The sequence below is a fragment of the Eulemur rufifrons genome, chromosome 19, assembly GCF_041146395.1.
Source record: "Eulemur rufifrons isolate Redbay chromosome 19, OSU_ERuf_1, whole genome shotgun sequence".
In the NCBI taxonomy this organism is placed as follows: domain Eukaryota; kingdom Metazoa; phylum Chordata; class Mammalia; order Primates; family Lemuridae; genus Eulemur; species Eulemur rufifrons.
In genome coordinates, this window is record NC_091001.1 from 26,548,443 (window position 1) to 26,570,390 (window position 21,948).

Genomic DNA, 21,948 nt, shown 5'->3' on the forward strand with positions numbered 1-21,948 from the left:
TGTGGATGAGAAGCTAATTAATGAAGTAAAAAAATCAGAATTTTCGCTCAGGGGATGAGCTTGCTGCTGACAGTTGCTTAAGTTGAGACTGGTTTGGAATCAAAAGGTAATTTACATATTGTTTTCAGGAAATGAACTTTCCAAAACTACATGCCCTGCCAAAGGAGATCATAGATTTAGTGAACAAAGACTATCCACGTGCTAAATGCCCAGGTCACGTGACCCTTTCAATGAAATCACATCGCTCTTTTTTTTTCTTCTAAGAGCCCATTTCTTAGCATTAAGGGACAATGCTCAGGGCCACTGGCCTGGCCTGGGTTTGGCCCCACAGAAAGTATAAAGTCATGGAGGTGATCAGCAGGAATATCTTTTTAGATGTTCAAGGTGGAAACCCAGGAGTCAAACATGACTTCTCTCTCACCCGTCGCATTCAGTCAGCCATCAAATCTATTCTCCTTCGATGGCCCTGGCACATGTCCACTTCCCTCTGTCCTGTACGGTACCACACTAATCCAGTCAACCACCATTTCTTGATGGGCCACGTGATGCCTCTGGTCACCCTACTTCATGTAATCCAATCTCCATTTCAGCACGACCTTCTGAAAACTCAGCCTTGGCTTCAAACTCTCCAACAGCTCCTTGTCATCCTCACGGTGTAGCTCCAGTTCCTCAACATGGTTTTCTAAGATCCTACCAACAGCTGGGTATAGTGGCTCATGCCTGTAATCCTGGCACTTTGGGAGGCCAAGGCAGGATTGCCTGAGCCCAGGGCTCAAGACCAGCTTGGGCAATAGCAAGACCTCGTCTCTACGAAAAATAAAAAAAAAAAATTAGCCATGTGTCGTGGTGTGTGCCTGTAGTCCCAGGTATTCAGGAGGCTGAGCAGGAGGATCGCTTGAGTCTGAAAGTTGGAGGCTGTAGTGAGCTATGATGATGCCACTGCACTCTAGCCCAGGTAACAGAGTGAGCGAGACCCTGTCTCATAAAAACAAAAAAGGGACCCTACAAAGGTGGACTCCTGATTGTCTCTCCTGTCTCAGCCCACACCTCTCCCCTGTCTAACTCTGCCCTCCAGCCTTTTAGTTCATCATTCATTCCATGCTCTTTCCCTTCATGGAGAATACTTTCCTCCCCACTCCCAAATTCAACAAATTCTGTCCGGTTCTTACTGATCATTTTGGTCCCAGTTTAAATACAAGTCTTCCTACAAATCTTCCCTGCCCAGCCTAGTGATGCTGTTGTCTTATACGTGGTGCCTGCGTACCTACACGAGCGTAGCTCTTGCTACACTGTGTTGTAATTGCCTATTCCCCACTGGGCCGCCTGGTTCACTACTTTATCCAGTGGTGTGCTGAAGCACCATCCTCCCCTTGCTTGGGTCAGAAACCTGTGCCATCCTGGCCCCTCTCCTTTCGGCAAGTCCTGTCTGTCAACACTGCACGTGCATCCTGAGTTCCCCGACTCCTCCCACCCACACTCTGCCAGGGGCCCAGCTGCCACCACTCTGCCCCAGTTATGGCCGCAGCTTCCTCCTGGGCCTGCTTGCCACCATTCTAACCCTGCCCCCATCGGTCTGTCCTCAAGACAGAAACCAGCCGTGAGCTTCCCAAAGTACAACTGGAATCGTGCCCTCTCTGCCCAAATGTTGAGTGGCCTTCATCTCACTGGTAAGCCTCGCCTGGATGTCCCAGGCCTTACATGATGTCCCTCTGGCCTCATCTGGTCCCAACTGCAGTGGCCTCCTCACTGTGTGTGGAACATGCCAGAGCCTTTGCAAGTCCTGGAAGGCTCGCACCCAGACTTCTCTTTGGCAAGCTCCCTCTCTTAATACAAGTTTCTACTCAAAAATCACTTTCTCTGGGGCACTTCTCTGGCCAAGTGATCTAAAATTTCAACCCCTCCCCAACACCACAGGGCCCTCTGCCCCTCTGTATTATTTATCCATCCAACATAGCGTTTACCATATTGTTCACTGACTGACTTTGATTGCTGCCTGTCTTTCTCACTCAAATGTCAGCTCCTGGTGCATAGGCATCTTGTCTCTTTTGTATCCCCAGCTCTGAGAACAGTGCCCAGCACATGGTAGATCTCAAGAAATATTTGTTGAATGAATGAATGAATGAATGATGCAATATCTACCTATAAAAGTTCAGCTAAGGGGATCAGACTATTTCATCCATTCCTCTAGACACTTGCATGATTTTTCCAGAAATTAAGCTAGATCAGAAAGGGTAGGGCTCCACAAGAATAATGGTGGTACTTATCATATATGGAGCCTTTGCTCTGTACCTGCAATGGTGCTAAGCAGGCACATAGCACAGTGAGTCACAGAGAGGTCTGGAAATGTGCTCAACATGACACAGCTCAAAAGGTGGCTGCACTGCTCATGTGATCTCCAGAATGTTCCTTCATCTAGATCTGCTTTGTCTGGAGGCTCACGGGCCGTGGTGAGGGACCACGGCAGAGTCTGCCCTGTGAGACCATCATTATGACTGGGGTATGGATGCTGTTGAGAAGGAGAAATTTCGTTCTGCTTTTAATATTTCCCTGCATTCGAAAATGTAGTTGGCTTTTTGACTTACGACACTGAGAATTTTGTCTATAATGAGTAGTCTCTGTTCTTATTTGACACTAGACAACTTAATGCCAGGGATCCACCCCACCCTACACCACCCTACCCCACCCTTTTATATTAGTATCAGACTTCATGGTATAAATGTAACACTTGTTTTCCTTTGACCTTCTGGTGTGTTTCTAATTTATGTTCACTTACAGTCTTTTGTGACTCTTGTGAGCTGCTTTGATCTCCTTTGGGAGAATCAAGGCAGGGTATGAATATGTTGTGTCCTGTTTTCGTGCCTTGTGTGGTTAATTCTTCTAACTATCATTTAGGAAGTGGAAGCACAGTTGGAGGAAGTGAGGAAGAAATCAGAAAAGGAAATAAAGCAGCTGGAAGAAGAGAAAGTGGCCCTAAATGTGAAGCTCCAGAATTCTCTGCTTGAGGTAAGCCCCAGATAAATTCAAGGCTTGGAGGGGATGGTCCTGGGCCCTGGGAGTGTCTGCCTAACTGAGATGCCAGGAAGGTCAAGAGACTGCCCCCACCTCCTCGCATCCTGGGAAGAAGAAAGGACACTGGGCCAGACAGGAAGGGTTTCTGAAGGGGCAAGGATTTAGCTGCAAGTAACAGAGAGCCTGATTTAGAGAGGCGGAAACAAAGCGGTCTTTAGTGTCTCGCATAAAAGAAGGACAGAGGAGGCTGCTGGTGTTGATTCTGTGGCTAAACATGTCAGGAGTGGACAGTCTGCAGTTCTCTTGCCCTTTGCTTCTCCAAGGCTGCTTTAGCACTTTTGTGGGACCGAGGCACTTTTGCCTGTCTGGGCCCTTCCTATACCAAAAAAAAACAAGCAAAACTCATATTTTATGGCTGCATTGGAGGAAAGATGAATATAATCTAGATTCTCTTTATTTTTTGATCTTAAAAAAAATTGAAACATTTTTGTGGGCCTCTAAAAGTATTGAAGTTTCCAGTGGAAAAGGCTAGAAACAGGGTCCTAAGAGCCATCTCTAAGCCTGATTAGACCAAAGAATATAAAGATGTTTTCTTCCTTCCCCTGCCCTCCCTCACACCTTCCAGATGATGCTGGAGTCTCCCACCCCCTCAGGAACCCACAAAGCTGGTTCCCCAGTCCTGGCTGTGCATTACAACCTCTGGGGAACTTTTAAGCACACATAGGCCACGTGCAAAGCATTGTATAGGAATGTTTATACCTGGAGGTAAATCTAAAGAAGGCATGAGGATGAGAGAACCGAATTTGGACAGTGGTTATCTCTAGAAGGGAGAGAATGTGAGGGGCTGCAACTGTATCTGTGATGCGTTATTCCTTCAGCAGAGTGATGACTATACAGGTGTTAATTATATTTTTCTTTAACCCTTTTTCTATTTATGAAATTATTATTTAAAAAAAAAATGATGAGCAAGTCGTCCCTTAGACTTGATCTGTCGGGGTCTAGAGGTGGTTCTTGGTGAACTCTGCCATCAAAGCTTCTGTTCTAACCCGGACCAAAGTGCAGCCACATGGGAAAGAAGCCCGTCTCTCTCTCGTCCCTCTCTTCCTCCGTCTCTCCCTCCTCTTTCTCACTCCCTCCTCCTTCACTTCTCCCTCTGTCTGTTCCCTCCGCCCCTCACTCTCTTCCTGTTGAGCTGTGCTGCCAATCTTTGTATTGTACCCGGGCCACTCAGTTCTGCAGAGCGTAAGGTGACTTCGTGTATGTGTGTGTGACCAGCCCTGTCACCTGGCTGAATCACCCAGGCCAGAGCAGCCGGGGCCAGGATCCGACTGTTTCTGTGAATGCCACTTAGAACTCCTCTTTAAAAATAGCAGCAGCTGGCCGGGTGGAGTGACTCAGAGTGCCTGTAATCCTAGCACTCTGGGAGGCCGAGGTGGGAGGATCGCTTGAGGTCAGGAGTTTGAGACCAGCCTGAGCAAGAGGGAGACCCCATCTCTACTAAAAATAGAAAGAAATTATCTGGACAACTAAAAATAGACATAGAAAAAATTAGCCGGGCATGGTGGCACATGCCTGTAGTCCCAGCTACTCGGGAGGCTGAGGCAGGAGGATCGTTTGAGCCCAGGAGTTTGAGGTTGCTGTGAGCTAGGCTGATGCCACAGCACTCTAGCCCAGGCAACAGAGCCAGACTCTGTCTCAAAAATAAATAAATAAATAAAATAAAAAATTAAAAAAAAATAGCAGTGGCTAACATTTGTGGAGTACTTGCCCCAGTCAAGACACTATCTAAGCAGTATACATTTACTAATTCTTTTAATCCTCATAACCACTTTATCATGAATATGCTATTATTATCTCTGATTTACGAATGAGAAAACTGAGGCATAGTAAATCACTTCCCCAAAGTCACACAGCTAACAAGTAGCAGATCCAGGATTCAAACCCAGGTAATGTGGCTCTAAAGACCCCACCCCTAACCAACGCTATTACAGTACCCTGCCTCTTTGATGCCTAAGGATTGTTCAGACCTGGGTGTTTACAGATTGAAAGGAGTAACCAAGCTGTTGACCATCGACAAAGGGCCTCAGTCTTGCTCTTCATCCTCAATTCCTTCTACCACCTACATGGTACCTACCATCTGTCCACCCAATTGCCAGCTCTCCCACCCTCACCTGTAGTCACCACCCTGCCCTGTCATCACACCCAATCACTGTCAAGTCCTGTGGGTCCTACGGGTTAAGCCTTTCTGTCCACTCCCTTCTCTCTATACCTGTGCCTTGGACAGGATCCTTGGAATGGCACCTAGACTCTTTCTTTATCTGCTTACAGATATTATATAAACAATTGCACAGGATCCCTCTGAATACTTCATAAACCTTAGCAAGATGCAATGTAAGGAGAGTTTCATAATCTTGAAATATTTCTTCCCTAAATATTTTGAGAGGACATTCTGATGGTCTTGCTGTTCCTCTGCAATGTTGCCTAGAGTCTTGCAAGAGCGTTGTCATGGATTTCCCTGCCTCCGCATTCTCCCTAGACCAGCTAATTCTAGAACTCATATTATAAAACCCCAGTCTGCTCAAAGCCCCACTCCTCCTTCCGTAAAAATCTTTATCCCTGCGTTTTTCACCATTTGGGCCCAACCAAAAGTTGCCACTTCTATCCCCCCAAGATTCTGCTCCCTTCATCCACTCCTTCATGTGCCCCCACCATGTGGAATCTTTCTTCAGTCTTCACATCCATCCCACCTGCCCTCCACCATCGCACCTGCTGTTCCTGCTGCTTGGAATGCACTCTCCCACCTTCACCACTGGCGGACTCCTATTCATCCTTCAGTGCCCTTAAAGCTGCCTGAAATCCTCTGGGCAGCATTTACTGCTGTAAATTCTGTGCGGTAGTACCTATGTCATAATGGTTGTTGTGAGGATTAAAAGAGTTAATACTGTCAAAGGTCTTCGATCTGTGGCTGTCACAGAGTAAATGCACAATTAATCATGCTATTTTTATTTTGTATGTACCTCTACTGAGTGTTGCTGTGGTTGTAAACACATGTCTATCTCCCCATAAAATGATAGCTCCTTCAAGACAGAGACCATGTTTTATTATTTTACTATCTTGGTCTCACTCCGTCGCTTCCCCTTCCCTCCTCTTACCTAGCATGGTACCTGACAAGTATCAGGTTTTCTAGAAAGACTTGCTAGCAAAGCCTGAGTTTCCTTTATGGTTTTTGGCCTTGTTCTCCTGAAAGTCTAGAAGGAAATCAGTCTGTTTAATTGATACATCACAATTAGTTGGTTAGTAATAATCATCATAATTAAGGCATTACAATTTATAACACCTTCCAACCGCTCTTCTCTCATTTTATCTGTACAATTCTTAAATGTTGTTCATTTTCTTTGCCAACTAACTTTTTAAAAAAAGAAATTGAATGGCATTCCAGGAATGGTGCAAAAGCCATCCTACAGATCTAGCATAGAAATGGGTGTATAAATAATTTAAAGGAAAGAGCAGAACACTGTAAACCTGCTAGGCTCATCCTCTTCTGGAAAGACTGAGCAACTAGCTAATTAGAAATGGCATTTCTAGAAGCCTGTGTGGAATTTATCTAATGGGACACTCTCCCTAGAACACACAGACCCAGGAGAATCGATTCCCAGTTTGATGACCATAGCCAGGAAGCAGGACTTGGTTTCATTGCCCAGTGTTTCTTATCTTCTGTTTCAGGTTTTAAGGCTGGAAGAATTTATCCAACAAAATAAGGTACGCCCCGGAAGAGCTGAAGAGAGGCCCCAGGAATTCGACTGCCAGCGTGGCAGCATTCTGGAGACCCAGGTAACCTCTCAGTTTAATTAGGATATTTCTCTGCTCCATCTCAGCACTCTGGCGTCCCCAGTGACACATGCTGATGCTAATGGGCTCTTTTACATCTCCCCTCAGCACTGCCAATGCCGAGAAAAAAAAAAATCGCCACAAAATCCATTTGCAAAAACCACAAAGAAAATAGAGTTCTGAGTAATTATCCGCGTGGTTTGAAAAAGCATAAGGCTTGTCAGATTAGTCTCCTCTCCGAGAGCAGCCTGCCTGGCAGAGAGAGGGGCGCTCCCCTCGAGCAAGGCCTCCATTCTGCCCAGCCTGAACCAGGCGCTGCTAATAACGCCCCTTCCTGCTGCTGCGACCTCGGTCTCTCTCAGTGGACCTGCCCTCTCCGAGACCGTGCTGGAGAGCAGAGGCTGGTTCCTGTGTGTCTCTGTCTGTCTCATGGGAGGCTGTATTATTTTTCGACAACTATTGTAATGGATTACCATATACTTGGTGGGTTAAACAACAGAAATTCATTCTCTCACAGTTCTGAAGACCAGAAATCCGAAATGAAGGTGCTGGCAGGGTTGGTTCCTGCTGGAGGCCGTGAGGAAGAGCCTGTTCCCTGTCTGTCCCTGGCCTCACCATAGTGGCTGCTGGGCAATCCTTGGCATTTCTTGGCTTGTAGACGCCATCACTGCAATATTGGCCTCTGTCATTATATGGCCTCCTTCCCTGTGTGCCTGCGTCTCTGTGTCTTCACGTGGCCTTCTTACAAAGACACCAGTCATTGGATTTAGGGCCCACCCTACTCCCTATGACCTCACCTTATAACCAATTGCATTGCCAAAGACCCTATTTGCAAATAAGGTCACGTTCATAGGTACTGGGGGTCAGGGCTTCAGTGTATCTTCTTGGAGGCACAGTTTAACCTACAACGTAGACACTCAGTGACCACTCGTTGCATGATGTCAGAAACATAAATAACTTCCGTGAAGTCGGTGTTTGAGTGCCCTGGCTTGTGTAACCCTCGGTCTGGGCAGTGGGGAGCCAGCTGGTATCCTCCTTGATGATATTAAATTTCAAATAAGGTTGATAAGCTGGAGACTTCAATTCAGGAAGATTCTACCACAGGCTGTATTTTTAGGAGGAAATACAAGCACGTGGAAGTTGTCGGTATGTTCCAAGGCTGATGAACAAGAGTCCAACAGTAGGTCACGTTGTCCCTGTGTTATCACCGCACCTCAGGGCTTTTCAGCTTCAGCACGGACTTTGGGGTTGGATAACTCTTTGTTGCGGAGGGCTGTGTTGTTTACTATAGCATGTGTAGCGGCATCCTTGGCCTCCACTCACCAAATGCCAGTAACATCCCCCTCCAACCAAACTGTCTCAACCAAAATTATCTCCTGGGGGACAGAAGCACCCCCAGTTGAGAACCAGTGCTGTAGCTTAAAAAAGCAAGAAAATGTTGAGAACCGTGGGTTGATCCACCATGAAACTCAGCTCTCGTCCGACCCTTCTTAATCTAGAACATTGTCCCTCACTGAGCTTGGTTTCTAGAGGGCAGTGCAGGCTCCTCCTGTACAGAGTTGCTGGAGGAACCTCGACAAATATCAGGTCCATTTGCCTCAACTCAACATGCACAGTATTCACTCATTCATTCCACAGTCATTCGTGGAATATCCAGGATGTGCCAGCCTGTAAGCGGGATGCTGGGGGGAAGAAATATGCATAAACAAATAGCTTTAAAACCATGCTTTCATTTTGTAATAGAATTAAACATCCAGTGCAGTGTTTTCTACTAGGGAACTATTATGCACTTTGCAGGTATTGTTTGTGCTTTCAAATCAAGTTCTCTTTCCAAATAAATAATCCATATATGTGGTACAGAATTCCCCCATTCTAGAGAAAAATTCCAGTTTTGTTTTACTTTATCTCTTGTATATCCTTTCAGTGCTATGCTGTGCAAATACAGGCATAATTATAGATATTCTTTTTTCCCGTCAAATGATAGCATACTCTCCTACATTCTGCTTTTTTTTTAACTTCAATTTTTATAGCTTGGAAATTGTAACAAATCAGTACACTTCTGTATCAACTTCACTATGAAAATAACAACTGTCTAGTTCTCCTTTGACCAGAAAAACCATAATATATTTAACTTTTCCCTTACGATGGACATTTAAGTGGTTTTTAATTTTTTGCTATTATAGATAATACTTCAGTGCGTAGCACTATAGAGGTATATGGTGTAGGATAGCAGTTACGCAAGCTCACCCCTGAACCAGACACCTGGGTTCTTACCGGCTGGATAATCTTGGACAATTGATTTAATGTCTCTTTGCCTCGGCATTTTCAGCTATAAGACATGGATGATGATATCACCTACCTCAGAGAGCCTTTTTGGGGACTATATGAATTAATATCTAACTAGTGTTCGAAACAGTACCCAGCACATGTAAATGCTCCATAGACGCTAACTCTTACTCCTGTGGAACTTGCTGGGTCCAGTGATGTGTGTGTGTTTTTAACATTGTCAGATACTGCCCCACTACCTCCCACTGGGGTTGTCCCACTGTGTCCTCCCACCAGCCACACATACGCCTGCAGCCGCACAACCTCACCAACTCAGTGAGCTGCAAAACTTTCTGAACTTTGCCAATCAGAGAAGATGTATAATTGAGTCCAGATAATTTTGGCAAGCCTACTATATACTGGCCCACCAAGTTGCAGTTTTGCCTAGATCTAAATGATGTGTGAGCAACATACTGCATGTGGCCGTACCTGAAACAACACAGGGCAATGCAAAGGGCGGAGGTAATGCCAAGGGGGCTTAGCGGGGCTTGAACAATCCGATGGCTGATCTGCTGCTGGAAACAGGGATGCTATTGTGGAACAAGATGTTAAATGACAGCTTCCCCAGGGATGTTCTTGCTGGATGGTACACCTATAAAATTTAAGTTTGCTCAAGACTCAGGGGTTTCAGCTTAGGCCCTTAGCTGTTCTGCCAAAGCATTTCAGTGAGTCAAGAGAGATAATAATACTGCTGGAGAGCAGACTCTCCCCTCCATTCCCAGAATATGCAGAGAGAGGGCTGCCAAACCTGGGTGTGGCTCTGTCCCCATCAAATTTAGCTGGGACCTTACTGAGCCTTTTGTCCTGGTCTCTCCTGGCCAGGCTCCTTGATTCTCTTAGATTCAGAGTTGCATTAATTGGTTTCCAGAAAGCCATTTTTGTCTGAAGGAAAACTTCTTTCTAGAATATTTCTTTGGTGTCTGGGTCACACTGAACTGGGGGTAGAGAAGGATAGCTGTTTTCATAGATGCCATTGTATGTTTCCTCTCCAGAAGGAAAATGACAGTCATTTCTGGTAACTATTATTCACGTCATTTCATTTCTACAAATATGTACGAGTGCCGTCACTACACAAGCCTTGGGTCTAGATGTCCAAGTGAATGAGGCCCAAGCTTGATCCTTGAAGGGCTCAAATTCAAATGGGGGAAATAAATATTTACTTAAATAATATCCTGGTATGATGAGTGCTGTAATAACGGCAAGAATTTTCTGTCAGCTCCTATGTGAGAGGAAGTTTTCTACCCAGAGGAAGAGTCCAGGAAGGTTTTCGAGAAGAGTGACATGTGCTGACATCTGCCTCATGTTGAAATTTGACTTCACCGGGAAAAGGAATGCCAGGGGAAGCTGCACAGGCAGGATCCCTGAGGCCTGTGGGAAGGGAGCCAGGGACACTCCAAAGCTCTCCCGGCCTGAGAAGTGTCCCCTCTGACTGGGGGCCCTGTGTGGTCTGCTGGCAGCAGTCACCGTGTACCATACCTGGAGGACCACGTGACTCCAAAGCAGCAGCTGTCTGGGCAGTCAGCAGACAGATGATCGATCACTAGGCTCTTAACTGCGACGTCCTGAGTGTCTTCAGGCCATTAGGGGCTGGCACCCTCCATCTGGTGTGACTAAAGGTGTCCAGTTTGATCTGACACAAAACAAGGAAGGCTGCCCTTCACTCCATGGAGAGGTTTCTGGCATCAGCTGAGAGTCACTGGAGCCCAAGACGACAGCATAGGATAGGCAGCAGCCTCCATCTGAGGGTGAGGACATGGGTTCTGCCCCAGCTCTGCCCCAGACCTGCTCAGGGACCTCAGGCAACTCCAAAACCTTCCTGAGCTCAGTTTCCTCATTACTCATAATGGCAAGCACAGGTCAGGCCCTGACTATGTGCCAAGCACGTAGAGCTTTATACAGTCCTCAAACAACCCTATGCCACAAGTATTACCCTCATCTTATAGGGAAACTAAGTCTAAAGAGTGGCACCAAGGCCTGTGCTCTAAGCCAGCAGTCCTCAACCTTTTTGGCACCAGGGACCGGTTTCATGGAAGACAATTTTTCCACAGACCAGAGGCAGGAGGAGAGATAGTTTCAGGATGATTAAAGTGCACTAATTTATTGTGCAGTCAAGCCTCTCTGCTAATGATAATCTGTATTTGCAGCCACTCCCCAGCGCTAGCAACACCATCTCAGCTCCACCTCAGATCATCAGACATTAGATTCTCATAAGGAGCCGCACCCTAGATCCCGCGCATGCGCAGTTTGCAGTAGGGTTCGCACTCCTCTGAGAAGCTAATGCTGCCACTGATCTGACAGGAGGTGGAGCTCATGCAGTGTTGCAAGCCATGGGGAGCAGCTGTAAATACAGATGAAGCTTTGCTTGCTCTCCCGCTGCTCACCTTGTGCTGTGCACCCTGGTTCCCAACAGACCATGGAGTGGTACCAGTCCGCTGCCTGGGGGTTGGGGACCACAGCTCTAAACCATGATGCTATGCTACTTCTCATTAGTAAAATGACAGCGATAATCCCTGCTCTCCATTCCCCCAGAGACTTGTGATAATGAACAGAAGACAGCATTTGAAGGCATTTGGCAAAACTGCTAAAGATTCTATAAATGTGAGGTCACTTTATAGTATCTATTATAGTCCTCGGTAATCATTTCGGCAAAACTTCATTAGATTAGTTGTTCCATTTTAAGATGTACCTAATGCCACCTTTGAAAGATTGTCAAATGAACTCGAAAATGACTTTGAAAATTCTCTTCCAGGAGATTTCCTGGGTGTAGGTGTTTCTTTAAAATAGAAACAATCCAGGAGAGGTTAAATGACTGGAAGATGAAAGATGAAGACTTAATGTGAACCCAAGTTTAAAATAATCAGCCATTTGGTTGGGAGGAGTTGGGAGGAGGCTTTTCCAGTGGATGGTTTGGAGAAGGAGTGGAACTATTTATTTTTCTGTGCAAACTAGTCACACCCAGGCCACTTTAGTACTGGAGAGAGCTCAGCTGAACCTGAGCAAAATGGCTATTGGGGAATCCAAGAGGAGCAATCAAGTTCAATGACCTGGAATACACCACCAATGGCTCAGGGTTATTCTTACTAAAGAGCTCACTGGAATCTTAAGCACAGAACCAAAAAAGGGCAGCTGGAGAGCCTATTCCATTTAGAGTTCAGAGAAGGGGACAATTAAAACAACTATTACTGGGCTAGAAAGTGGTCATTCAGCCAGCTCTTTATTGATCTCCACGGTCAAGTTTATTTGTAAAATACAGTCATGTTTCACTTAATGAAGACACATTCTGAGAAATGACACAAACTTAGATGGCAAAGCCTGCTACACACCTAAGCTATATGGCAACAGTAACATATTACTGTACTAAATGCTGTTAGCAATTTTAACACAATGGTAAGTATTTGTGCATCTAAACATAGAAAAGGTAATGTGTTGTGCTGTGTCTTTACAGTGGCTGCAATGTCACTAGGAAATAGGAATTTTTCAGCTCCATTATACAGCCATACCTTGGGGATGTTGTGGGTTCAGTGGAAGCCCACCACAATAAAGTGAATATTTCAATAAAGCAAGTCACACAAATCCTTTGGTTTCTCAGTGCATATAAAAGTTATGTTTACACTGTATAGTAGTCTATTAAGTGTACAATAGCATTATGTCTAAAAAAGCAATGTACATACTTTAATTTAAAAATGTACTCTGTGTCTCTGTGTCACATTTTGGTTATTCTCCCTATATTTTAAACATTTTCATTATTATTTTATCTGTTAAGGTGATCTGTGATCAGTGATCTTTGATATTACTATTGTAATTGCTTTGGAGCACCATGAACCATGCCCATACAAGAAGTTGAACTTAATTGATGAATGTGCCTGTTCTGACTGCTCCACCAACCAGCCGTTCCCCCATCGCTCTCTCTCCTCAGGCCTCCCTGTTCCCTGAAACACAATGTGGAAATCAGGCCAATTAATAACTTTACAGTGGCCTCTCAGTGTTCAAGTGAAAGAAGTAGAGCTTCTTTCACTTTAAATCAAAAACTAGAAATGATTAAGCATAGTGAAGAAGGCATGTTGAAAGCTAAGACAGGTTGAAAGTTACGGCTCTTGCATCAGTTAGGCAAGTTGTAAATGCAAAGGAAAGTTCTTGAAGGAAACTTCAGTGAAAACACAAATGATAAGGAAGGAAAACAGGCTGGGTACGGTGGCTCAAGCCTGTAATCCTTGCACCTTGGGAGGCCAAGGTGGGAAGATTGCTTGAGGTCCGGAGTTCGAGACCAGCCTGAGCAAGAGCAAGATCCTGTCTCTACAAAAAAAAAAAAAAAAAAAAATTAGCCAGGCATGGTGGCATGCATCTGTAGTCCCAGCTACAGGAGGCTGAGGCAGGAGGATTGCTTGAGCCCAGGAGTTTGAGGTTGCAGTGAGCTATGATCACACCACTGTACTTTAGCTGGGGTGACAGAGCAAGACCTTGACTCAAAACAAACAAACAAAAAAAAGGAAGGCAAAACAGTCCTATTGCTTATATGGAGAAAGTTTTAGTGGTCTGAATAGAGAATCAAACCAGCCACAACATTCCCTTAAGCCAAAGCCTAATCCAGAGCAAGGCCTTAACTCTCTTCAATTCTGTGAAGGCTGAGAGAGGTGAGGAGGCTGCAGAAGAAAAGTTGGAAGCTAGCAGAGGTTGGTTCATGAGGTTTAGAAAAAGAAGCTGTCTTTATAACATAAGAGTGCAAGGCTAGGCAGCAAGTGCTGATACAGGAGCTGCAGCAAGTTATCCAGAAGATCTAGCTAAGACCAATGATGAAGGTGGCTACACTAAGCAACAGATTTTCAATGTAGATGAAACAGCCTTCTATTGGAAGAAGATGCCATCTAGGACTTTTATAGCTTGAGAGGGGAAGTCAATGCCTGGCTTCAAAGCTTCAAAGGACAGGCTGACTCTCTTGTTAGGGGCTAATGCAGCTGGTGACTTCAGGTGGAAGCCAATGCTCATTTACTATTCCTAAAACTCTAGGTCCCTTAAGAATTACACTAATTCTACTCTGCCTGTGCTCTAGAAATAAAACAATAAAGCCTGGATGACAGCACATCTGTCTATGGCATGGTTTACAGAATATTTTAAGCCCACTGTTGAGACCTACTGCTCAGAAAAAAAGATTCCTTTCCAAATATTACTGCTCATTGACAACTCGGGTCACCCAGGAGCTCTGATGGAGATATATAAGATGAATGTTGTTTTCATGCCTGCTCACACAACATCCATTCTGCAGCCCAATGGATTAAGGAGTAATTTCAACTTTCAAGACTTATGATTTAAGAAATACATTTCCCAAGGCTAGAGCTTCCATAGATAGTGATTCCTCTGATGGATCTGGGCAAAGTACATTAAAAACATTCTGGAAAAGATCCATCATTCTAAATACAGCCAAGAACATTCACAATTCATGGGAGAAGGTCAAAATATCTACAATAACAGGAATTTGGAAGACTGACCCCAGCCCTCCTGAATGACTTTGAGTGGTTCAAGACTTCAGTGGAAGAAGTGTCCGCAGATGTAGTGAAAATAGCAAGAGAACTAGAATTATAAGTAGAGCCTGAAGATGTGACTGAATTGCTACATCTCATGATAAAACTTTAACAGATGAGGAATTGTTTGTTATGGATGAGCAAAGAAAGTGGTTTCTTGAGATAGACTCTACTCCTGCTGAAGATGCTGTGAACATTTTTGACATGAGAACAAAAGACTCAAAATATTACATACACTTAGTTGATAAAGCAGTGGCAAGGTTTGAGAGGATTCACCCTAATTTTAAAAGAAGTACTACTGTGGGTTAAATATATCAAATAGCATCACATGCTCCAGAAAAATCTTCTATGAAAGGAAAAGTCAATTGATCTGGCAAACCTCAATGTTGTCTTATTTTAAAAATAAGAAATTGCCACAGCCATCTCAGCCTTCAGCAGCCACTACCTTGATCAATCAGCAGCCATCAACATCAAGGCAAGACCCTCCACCAGCAAAAAGACTATGACTCACTGAAGGCTCAGATTGTTAGCATTTTTCAGCAATAAAGTATTTTTTAATTGGAAGATTACATTTTTTGGACAGAATGCTATTGAGTACTTAATAGACTACTATATAGTATAAACATAACTTTTATATGCACTGGGAAACCAAAAATTTATGTGATTCACTTTAATGCAATGTTAGCTTTATTGTGGTAGTCTGGAACCAAACCTGCAATATCTCTCAGGTATGCCTATAATTATTTTGTAATACTTTTATCTTTTAACTTTTATAGTAGAATTAAAAGTGACTTGCCCACTATCATTACAGTAATGTAGTTCTGTATTTGTCTGTATATTTACCTTTTCCAGTGAGTTGCTTACTTTTTAATGCAACCCTGTTGCTGTTTAGCAGCCTTTTATTTCAACTTGAAGAATTCCCTTTAGCATTTCTTGTAAGTAAGGTCTAGTGGTGATAAATTCCCTTGGCTTTTGTTTGTCTGGAAAAGTCTTTATTTTTCCTTCATATTTGAAAGATTGTGCATTCACTTCTGGCCTGCAAGATTTCTGCTGAAAAATATGCTTATTGTCTTATTGAGATTCCCTTACATGTGACAAGTAGCTAATCTTTTGCTGCTTTTAAAATTTTCTCTTTGACTTTTGACAATTGATTATAATGTGTCTCAGTGTGGTTCTTTGTATTCATCTTATCTGGTATCTTTTGGGCTTCTTGGATCTCATTTTCTTGGAGCTCATTTTCTTCTCCAAATTTGGGAAATTTTCAGCCATTATTTCTTTGAATAAGCTTTCTCATCTTTTCTCTCTCCTCCTTCTAGAATTCCCATAATCATATTTTGTCCCACTTGATGGTGTCACTTTTTTTCTTCTTTTTTTTTTTTCTTCTCTGACTGAGTTATTTCCAGTGACTCATCTTTGAGTTTGTCTATGCTTTCCTCTGCTTGGTCTAATCTGCTGTTGAACCCCTCTGGTGAATTTTTCAGTTTAGTTATTGTGTTCTTCAGCTTCAGGATTTCTGTTTGGTACATTTTAAAGTATTGTCTCTTTGTTGACATTTTCACTTTGTTCATTCTTTATTCTTTTTATCTCAATAAGTATCTTTATGATAGTTATTTTTAGTTCTTTGTCAGGTAAATCATATAACTCAGTTTTATTAGAGTCAGTTTCTGGAGATTTATCTTTTGCTTGGAACATCTTTCCTTGATTTTTATTTTCCTTGACTCTCTGTGTTGATGCCTGTACATTAGACAAAGGAAGCACCTCTCCCAGCCTTCACAGACTGACTTTGTACAGGGGAATTTCCCATCAATCAGCCTGGCTAGATTCTGGGAACCTCTATCAACTCTCTGCATCTCAGAGAGAAGCAGGTGGCTATGTTTTTTTGTTTGCTCATGCTGTGCTGAGCTAAGAGGGAGCTATGGTGTCTACCAGCCCAAGCTTCCACCTCCATTCTCCCTCAGGGGGCTAGACTGTGATGGACCTTTCAGACGAGATCGGGTGCGTTCAGAGTGGTATGGCCATAACCGTGATGGACCTTTCAGAGCTCCAAGTTTCAGAGAAGAAACTTAAAGCAACATGAATGACAGTTATTGCAGAGATTAAAAAGAATTCCAAATGTACTCTGAGACACCATGAAGCCTGTGAAAGGGAATCTGCAAGAAGTAATTTCTGGGCCACTTTATCGACTATTGCTATATTTAAAGGAGTTCTGGGCAGGAGTCCAGAAACAGGAGAGGACTGAAAACACTAAAATACCTGATGCACCTGGGTAACAATACTGGCTCACGGTTACATTGTGTTTGTTTATTTCCACCATTAGCTCATGGATGTATGTTACTCTGTGAGGCAATCAGGAAAGGCACTTTAATCCTTGATTTACAGGACTGGCAAGGCAGAAGCCAGTCCTCTGCGGACCAGCCTTGGAAAAGTTAGGGTGCTAGACATGCAAGCCAATTTCTTCCCTCCCCTGGGTGAAGCTGGGAAATAGGGGGGTGTCTCTTCCTAATCATATGGTCCTGTGCCAGGGGCAGCATCTCTGGCAAGAGAGTGTCCCAAATCTCCCTCCCAGCTTTGGTGATTCTGGTTTTGCATTCTCCAGGGGTGGGGGAGCCTTTTTATTAGTTTCTGATTTCTCATAAAGGGCATTTGTCCATGAATTTTGACTGAATCTATGTGTTTATTAGGGGAAAGAGGAACCAGGGCTTTCCTCTACCATGTTTCTGGTGTCACTCCTCTCAGGTTGATTTCAATCTCTGTTTTGCAGATACTTCTCAGCAGCATGTTTGCACAACACAGGTTGAGCTCACATCCAGTTAGGCCCTCATGCTGGCAGCTGGCGATCATGTCAACACAGCACAGCTGAGTGCCAGTGCAGTCACACGGAATGACATGGATGAGAGTCAGACAGTACAGGGAGCTACTCCTCCTGTCCTCCTCCAGTGGCCGTGTGACCTGAGACAAGCCACTGGACTTCTGCAATCGTAGCTCCCCATCTGTAAATCAAGGATTAAAGTGCCTTTCCTGGCTGCCTCACAGAGTAATATATATCCATGAGCTAATGGTGGAAATAAACAAATGCAATGTAACCGTGAGCCAGTGTCCTTACCCGGGTGTGTCAGGCATTTTAGTGTTTTCAGTCCTCTCCTGTTTCTGGACTCCTGCCCAGAACTCCTTTAAATATAGCAATAGTGGATAAAGTGGCCCAGAAATTACTTCTTGCAGATTCCCTTTCACAGGCTTCATGGTGTCTCAGAGTACATTTGGAATTCTTTTTAATCTCTGCAATAACTGTCATTCACGTTGCTTTAAGTTTCTTCTCCACTTTTCTTTGATCAGGCTTGCCAGAAGTTTGATTTATCTTTTCAAAAAGCCAGCTTTCAGATGTATTGATCCTATCTACTTTTTATATTTCATTTGTTTTATATTTTATATTGCTTCTCTTCTATTTACTTTGGGTTTATTCTGTTTTTCTTTTTATAACTTTTTGAAAGTTTTCTAATAAATACATTTAAGGCTACAAATTTCCATCTTAGCTGTGTCCCAGAGTTTCAAAGCTTATCTCTTTTTTTTTTTTTTTTTTTTTTTTTTTTGAGACAAAGTCTTGCTCTGTTGCTTGGGCTAGAGTGCCGTGGTGTCAGCCTAGCTCACAGCAACCTCAAACTCCTGGGCTCAAGCGATCCTCCTGCCTCAGCCTCCCGAGTAGCTGGGACTACAGGAGTGTGCCACCATACCAGGCTAGTTTTTTCTATTTTTAGTAGAAATGGGGTCTCGCTCTTGCTCAGGCTGGTCTTGAACTCCTGACCTCAAGTGATCCTCTTGCCTGAGCCTCCCAGAGTGCTAGGATTATAAACATGAGCCACCATGCCCAGCCGTTATCTCATTTTCTTAACCTACTTTCTTGTTGCTTTCTAATTTTATTGCAATACCATCAGATACCGTCTGTAAAATGTCAGTACTTTGAACTGTGTTGAAATTTGCTTTGTAGACTAATATGGGGTCAGTTTTTTAAAAATCTTCCCCATGGATAGAAAAAAAGCGTATATTCTCAGTTCGGTTACAAAAGCATATATTTGAATCCTAGCTCTGTGGATATATTTACTATATGACCTTGGGCAAGTTACATATCCTCTCCTGCCTCAGTTTCATCACCTTTAAAATGATAGATAGTGTCCACCTCAAAGAGTTGAGGGCCTGGTACATACTAAGTACCATAAATGTTAGTAGCTATTTATTTATTTATTTTTAGCTATTGGGTTTAGCTTATTAATCTTGCTGCCCAAATCTTCCTAGGATACTAGCTCATTTTGTATAATGTATCAATTTCTGAGATATATATATTAAAATCTCCCATTATAATTACTTATTTTCCCATTTCTCCCTACAGTTATGAACATTCTGCCTGTGTTTACAGGCTCTTGTTGGATGCCTACAGGTTCATTATTGGAGCGTTTTAGTGAATGATTCCTTTTATCAGGCTAGATCTCCATGTTGAATTTAGCCCATTCATGTTTGTCATTAGAACTTTTGTGTTTTCTATTTACCAAGATTCCTTTGTAACCCTTAATTTTCCTTTTGAAACCTGAACCTAATTAATTATACATCATTTGTGTATTTATATTGCAGTAGTCTATATGCTATTCTGATTTTTTTATTGCTATTGTTCCACATTCACCATGCAATTTCCCCAGGTTTATACAGAACCTGTATTTATGACAGATGACTCACAGAGCTGTTTTACTTAGACTGTGATATTTGCTGCTGGCTTGATGAGAACTGGAGGTCTCTAAAATATTTTTCATGCCCCAAATACCTGAAACTAGGGGGCACAGGAGGTCCATAGGTAGCTTGTAATCTGTTCAGTTACATCATTTTTTAAAATGCACAACAATGAACCAAACTCTCTGGGCCCTGTGACTAGTGGATATCAACCTGCTAAACTTCAGTTCCCAGTTACATACAGTAAAGAGAGAGGATTCAGGCTATGATAAATAGCTGTGCTTGACGGTTCTCAATTACTTGCTGTAGGAATTCATAGCATTTTAAAAAATTGTGTCTGGGGCCGGGCGCAGTGGCTCACGCCTGTAATTCTAGCACTCTGGGAGGCTGAGGCGGGTCGATCGCTCGAGGTCAGGAGTTCGAGACCAGCAAGAGCGAGACTCCGTCTCTACTAAAAAAAAAATAGAAAGAAATTAGCTGGCCAACTAAAAATATATATGGAAAAAAAAATTAGCCAGGCATGGTGGCGCATGCCTGTAGTCCCAGCTACTCGGGAGGCTGAGGCAGTAGGATTGCTTAAGCCCAGAAGTTTGAGGTTGCTGTGAGCTAGGCTGATGCCAGGGCACTCACTCTAGCCCGGGCAACAAAGCGAGGCTCTGTCTCAAAAAAAAAAAAAAAAATTGTGTCTGGGATTACTTTTACATTCACTTATAGTCTAAGAAGGGAGAGAGAAAAATGCTACTATAACTAATAGAAGGCAGAAAACTTTTGTCTGTTTTGTTTATTCACGTGTCCGTAGAACAGTGCCTGGCACACAGTTAGTGATCAATAAATATTTGTAAGAAAATTATGGTACCAAAAAAAATTGTTATGGGAACTTCAGAGGAGAGAGTGTAATTGCAACGGAAGACATCATGAAGTTTTCATAAGAAAGTAATAGCTAAGTAGGGCCTTGAAGGCTAAGTAGGATCTGGAGACTAAAGGGTGCATCAGTTGGGGTTTGATCAGAGAAACAAACTACTGGGAATGATACAGGATATAAGATTAAATTTAGGGGCCTGGCACGGTGGCTTATGCCTATAATCCTAGCCCTCTGGGAGGCTGAGGCAGAAGGATCACTTGAGCTCAGGAGTCGGAGACCAGCCTGAGCAACAGCGAGGCCCCGTCTCTACCAAAAATAGAAAAAATTAGTCAGGTGTTGTGGCCCATGTCTGTAGTCCCAGCTATTTGGGAGGCTGAGGCAGGAGGATTGCTTGAGCCCAGGAGTGTGAGGTTGCAGTGAGCTCTGATGACTCCACTCCATTCTAGCCCAGGGTGACAGGGTGAGACTCTGTCTCAAAAGAAAAAAAAAATATTAAACTGAGGAACTGACCTGACACAGTTGCAGGAACCAGTTAAACATTTTTGTTCAACTGTTACTTCTTTATCTGGTGGTGGGCCTGGAGTCAGCAGGGTGGGCCACCGGGAAGACAGACAGAAATGAAGTGAGGAAGATCACGGACAAACTGCAGCCTGTGAGGCTGAGCTTGAACCACGCCAGTCCCTGAGGCCGACAAGGCTCCAACTTTGAAGATTCGGGGGACCCAAAGGAGAAATGGCGTCCTTCATAATGGCCCTAAGCGTGCACCTGGCCCAGGGTGGGGAGAAACCTGGGGGGGAGCCGGCTGCGGGAGCTGGAGGAGCTGCAGGCTCAGCTGCTGCCCCAGGAGCAGCAACACCGGCCTGAATAGTCAAGGGACAGTCCGGCGGGAATTTAAGGAGCTGAGAGCCTGAAAACTGCCTGGACCAACAAGGTGAGCGAGCACATCAACGACAAGGTGTGTGAGCTGGTGCCCTGCAGCAAGCATCCAAGCATAAAAAGGACGTGGCTGCTGCTTCACTTCCAACTTCCAAATTTTATGCAAAGTCACACAGCCCAGATGTATGCATGGAAGGAAATCCCAGGAAATGTAGTTCTGCCTTAGCTGAGTTGACACAGAACACATTCAGCCCAGAGGGAAGGCAGGGGCTTGGGGAGAATGGCTGGAGGAGGCAGGGCCGACCCGTACTCTCTTGCAGGCTGTCACTGCTGAGCACCCTAGACGGGTTCTCCAGGCACAGTGGGCAGCGGGGCCCCCCCGAGTGCCACCACACTGATTGTCTGGAAGTGAGGGGCCCAGCGTCACTGGTATTCTGCTATATTCAGAGGCAACATCTATGGTTCTAACAGAACTTGGACTTACGAATCATAAAGGCACAAAGGGCTCCTGAGTGGAGCCGGAAAACACCCAGGCTTTGGGCTCCAGCCATCTCTCACCCCACCCCCCAGCCGTAGGCCCCGGGGGTTTCTGTGACCGCAGAGTCAGTCCCAGGTGTAGGGCACCTATGAGAGAGAGTGGTCCTGCTGCTATCCTGGAATGGCCCGTGCCTTATCTGGGTTTATTCATTTGGTGCTTACTAAGTGTCCCCCTGTGCCCCATGCTGTTCTAGCAGCAGGGCAGCAGGTGAACAGAGCAGAGTCCCTGCCCTCGGGGAGCTTCCCTACCAGGGAGGAAAATAGGTAACAAAAAAAGTATGC

General features: G+C 44.2%; 1 protein-coding gene across 1 annotated transcript in view; it reads left to right on the top strand.

The window, feature by feature from the left end:
- The window catches only part of FAM184B (family with sequence similarity 184 member B), a 117,332-nt gene that overhangs the window by 68,350 nt on the left and 27,034 nt on the right, over positions 1–21,948 (top strand). The window contains exons 6-7 of the mRNA XM_069494395.1: positions 2,893–3,003; positions 6,733–6,840. Of these exons, the coding sequence (XP_069350496.1) occupies positions 2,893–3,003; positions 6,733–6,840 (219 nt within the window). The remainder of the gene's footprint in view (positions 1–2,892; positions 3,004–6,732; positions 6,841–21,948) is intronic.